Raw genomic sequence first — 3,197 nt, 5'->3', positions numbered from 1 at the left:
TGAGGGGAGGGAGAAGAGAGACAGAAACATCAGTGATGAGAGAGAACCATTGGTTGGCTGCCGCCAGCACTCTCCCCCTGGGAATCAAGCCTGCAACCTGGGCCTGCGCCCTGACCAGGAACCGGTGACCTCTTTGTGCATTGGTCCCTGCTCAACCCACTGAGCAACACCGGCGGGGCTGTCCTCAGCTCTTTGTCTCCCTGCAGGGCCTGACTAGGTGCAGCTCCTGAAGGCATAGGCTTTGGGCACAAAATTGAGGCTCTCCGGGGACTCTGAATCAAGATAAATCATATGGGACCCAGACCTGTTTTCTCAGTGGTTAGAGCATCAGCCTGCACAGCCAGGGGCCAGGGGTAGGATTCCAGGTCAAGGGCATATATCTCAGGTGCAGCTTTGATCCCTGACCCCGGGTCGTGGAGCGTGGGATAGGCAACCAGTGGATGTGTCTCTTCCATGTTGATGTTTCTCTCTCTCTGCCCCTCCTCAATCCCTCTGTGCTTTCTCTAAAGATCAATGGAAAAAATCTCCCCAGGTGAGGATTTGAAAAAAGAACCATGTTTAATGCAATAGTTAAAAAAATCAAACCTAGCCCTTACTGGTATGACTCAGTTGATAGAGCGTCGGCCTGCAGACTGGAGGGTCCCAGGTTCGATTCCAGTCAAGGGCATGTACCTTGGTTGAGGGCACCTCCCCGGTGGGGGATGTGAAGGAGGCAGCTGATCAATGTTTCTTTTTTATCCATATTTCTAACTCTCTATGCCACTCCCTTCCTCTCTAAATAAAATCAATAAAATATATTTGTTTAAAAACAAACCTAATGCAAATTCCATGGTGAATGGAACATTGACAGGGTAAGTGAAGACTGGTCAGCTACAGAGCCATGGCAGCCATGGTTTGCTGATGTAGGACAGTCCTCACTGCTGATGTGCCCTTTGTAGATGCTGATGTCATGTGATGCGTGAGTCGCCTTCCCTTTGACCGTGTAGATCCTGCACTGGAATAGCGTTCACCCTGACGCTGAGCGGGGCCCCTTCAGTCCTGTGCTGGAGGCCAGTCCGCACCTGCCTCTGGCTGGTCCCACCCTCCCCTGTTCACAGCAAGTGACAGGTCCCTCCTCCCCCCGCTCTGTGCTCAGGGTGCTGACACACACTGGAAACGCAGTCATGCAGAGTTGTGCTTCCTGGATCGGGTCCCTTCTTGGCACCTGGATGAGGGGAAGCAGTACAGACTCACCTGCTACATCTCCTGGAGCCCCTGCCCTGACTGTGCCCAGAAACTGGTGGAATTCATGGGCGAGAACAGCCACGTGAGCCTGCGCATCTTCGCTGCTCGCATCTACACCAAACTTGATGGACATGAGGATGGGCTGCGCAAGCTGCAGGACGCTGGGGCCCAACTCGCCATCATGACCCTCAAAGGTCAGCAGGGACTCCTGAGGGTGGGAGGTGGGCGGGCAGAGAGGCTGGGAAATGGCTGCACAGAGGGGGCAGGAGGAGAGTCCAGGTGGGGAAGCCTGTCAGCTGCCTACAGGGCTGCTGCTGGAGTCTGGATAGGATGGAGTCTCTTGGAGGAGAGAGTTCAGGGGAAAGAGGGGGTCCTGGGAAGGGGGAAGAAGGGTCCCAGTGCCATCAGGACCCTGGCCTTCCTGGTTTGGGGGGGTGGGGGCTGCCTCAGATTCCAGAGGAAGAAAGAATGTGAGGGATGAGCTCAGTGCCTTGGGAGGAGAGAGAAAGGGGGCAGGGAGATCCTGATGGGGAGGGTGTGTCCCTAGAGTCAGAGACCTGGGCCCTCCCCGCTCTGGAAGGAGCTCACCTTTCCCCCCTGTTCCCATAGAGTATGAGCACTGCTGGGACACCTTCGTGGACAGCCAGGGCCAGCTGTTCAGGGCCAGGGATGAACTGGAAGTACACATAGGAGCCCAATGTCAGAGGCTGGAGAACATTCTCAGGGTGAGGTTCCTCCCTCCTGCGCCCCTGTTCCCTTCTCTCCCTGGGCCTGTCTCTGCCTCTGGGTCACCTGCTCCCTCCTGGGCCCCAGCTCCATCCTCCCCTCAGGTCTCACAGTCCCTCTGCCCTCTCCCCTCCTGCGCCCCTTTTCCTCCCCCTCCTGTGACTGCCCCAGACTCTGCTCTGTTCACCTTCCCACCTGCCTCACTCCCTGCTTCCTCCTCCTCCTCCTCCTTCTCGATCCAGAATCAGGGAAACTGAAGGACAGACTCAACTTCTCTATGCAAGTCTGGGGTCTTCTGGTGAACGAAGCATTAAACACTTTCTTCAAAAAATGAAAGCGCATCACGTGCTGCCATCTCCAACATGATCCGCAGAATCCAGCAAAAGGCAACGAATGAGCTCAGAAGAAATTTTTTAAAAATATGATTGATTTACTTTTCATTTAAAATCTATCATGTTCTAAATACACACCAGTAATATTCTATTCATTACTATCAGAATCATTTTTTCCTTTTAGGGACATGATTATTTTTTAATGCTTTTAAAACTAAAACAATAATATGAAAGATTAAGAATCTCCATAAAATGTCTTTTCCTCTGTAAGTGTGTCATGAAGTCCAAATCATTCAATAAACACCTGCAAAGTGCAAAGGGCTTTCTCTTCTGTGGGGACCTTCATGGGAGGGCCGAGGTCACAGGAATTCCTACGGGTCAAGAAAAGTCAGTGATGTTTATAGGATGAGAGGAGCCGGCCTGAAAGGGAGCAGCCTGGTCCTCAGTGCAGGGCGGCCAGGGTCGGACTCTGTGGGGCTGGCCCCGCCCTCCCTGAGCTGGGCACGTCCCCTGGGAGGGAGCGTGGGGCCAGCACAGGGGGGTCTGAGAGGAGCCCGATGGACAGTCAGTGGACAGAGGTGCATCCCCTCGGGGACAAGCTCTACCAGCTGGGGCTCAGGTCACACTTCAGCCTGGAACACAAAGTCCCCCGGCTCCTCACAGCTGGGGGTGGAGAGGGCGAGCGGTGCCCCTTCCTGAGGCGGGCACACCCTGCATCCTCTGCTCCCAGGCCATCCTGGCTGCCCTGCTGGGAGCCTCTCTGTTCTCCTCTGTGTGATGGGCGGACAAAGGCTCCAAGTCCAGTTCCTTCCCCTATAGGGTGGCTCCTAAGGGGAGCTCAGCTCATGGTGGTCCCGCCCTGCCCTTCCTCTCAGGGCAGAGTCTCCCTCCCGGCCTGGAGGGGCGCCCGGGGGG

At 55.1% G+C, this 3,197-nt stretch overlaps 1 protein-coding gene across 1 annotated transcript in view; it reads left to right on the top strand.

Annotated features, from left to right (window-relative positions):
• LOC102768131 (DNA dC->dU-editing enzyme APOBEC-3G) overlaps positions 1 to 2,535 on the top strand; it is a 4,316-nt gene extending 1,781 nt beyond the window's left edge. Inside the window, exons 3-5 of the mRNA XM_015561134.1 lie at positions 1,136 to 1,418; positions 1,834 to 1,949; positions 2,193 to 2,535. Coding sequence (XP_015416620.1) covers positions 1,136 to 1,418; positions 1,834 to 1,949; positions 2,193 to 2,207 — 414 coding nt within the window. The 3' untranslated portion in view covers positions 2,208 to 2,535. The remainder of the gene's footprint in view (positions 1 to 1,135; positions 1,419 to 1,833; positions 1,950 to 2,192) is intronic.
• Positions 2,536 to 3,197: the final 662 nt, after the last annotated feature.

The sequence above is a fragment of the Myotis davidii genome, unplaced genomic scaffold (genome assembly GCF_000327345.1).
Source record: "Myotis davidii unplaced genomic scaffold, ASM32734v1 scaffold2036, whole genome shotgun sequence".
NCBI lineage: Eukaryota > Metazoa > Chordata > Mammalia > Chiroptera > Vespertilionidae > Myotis > Myotis davidii.
The sequence above is the reverse complement of the archived record's forward strand: the minus strand, read 5'-3'. Positions and strand labels throughout refer to the sequence as shown.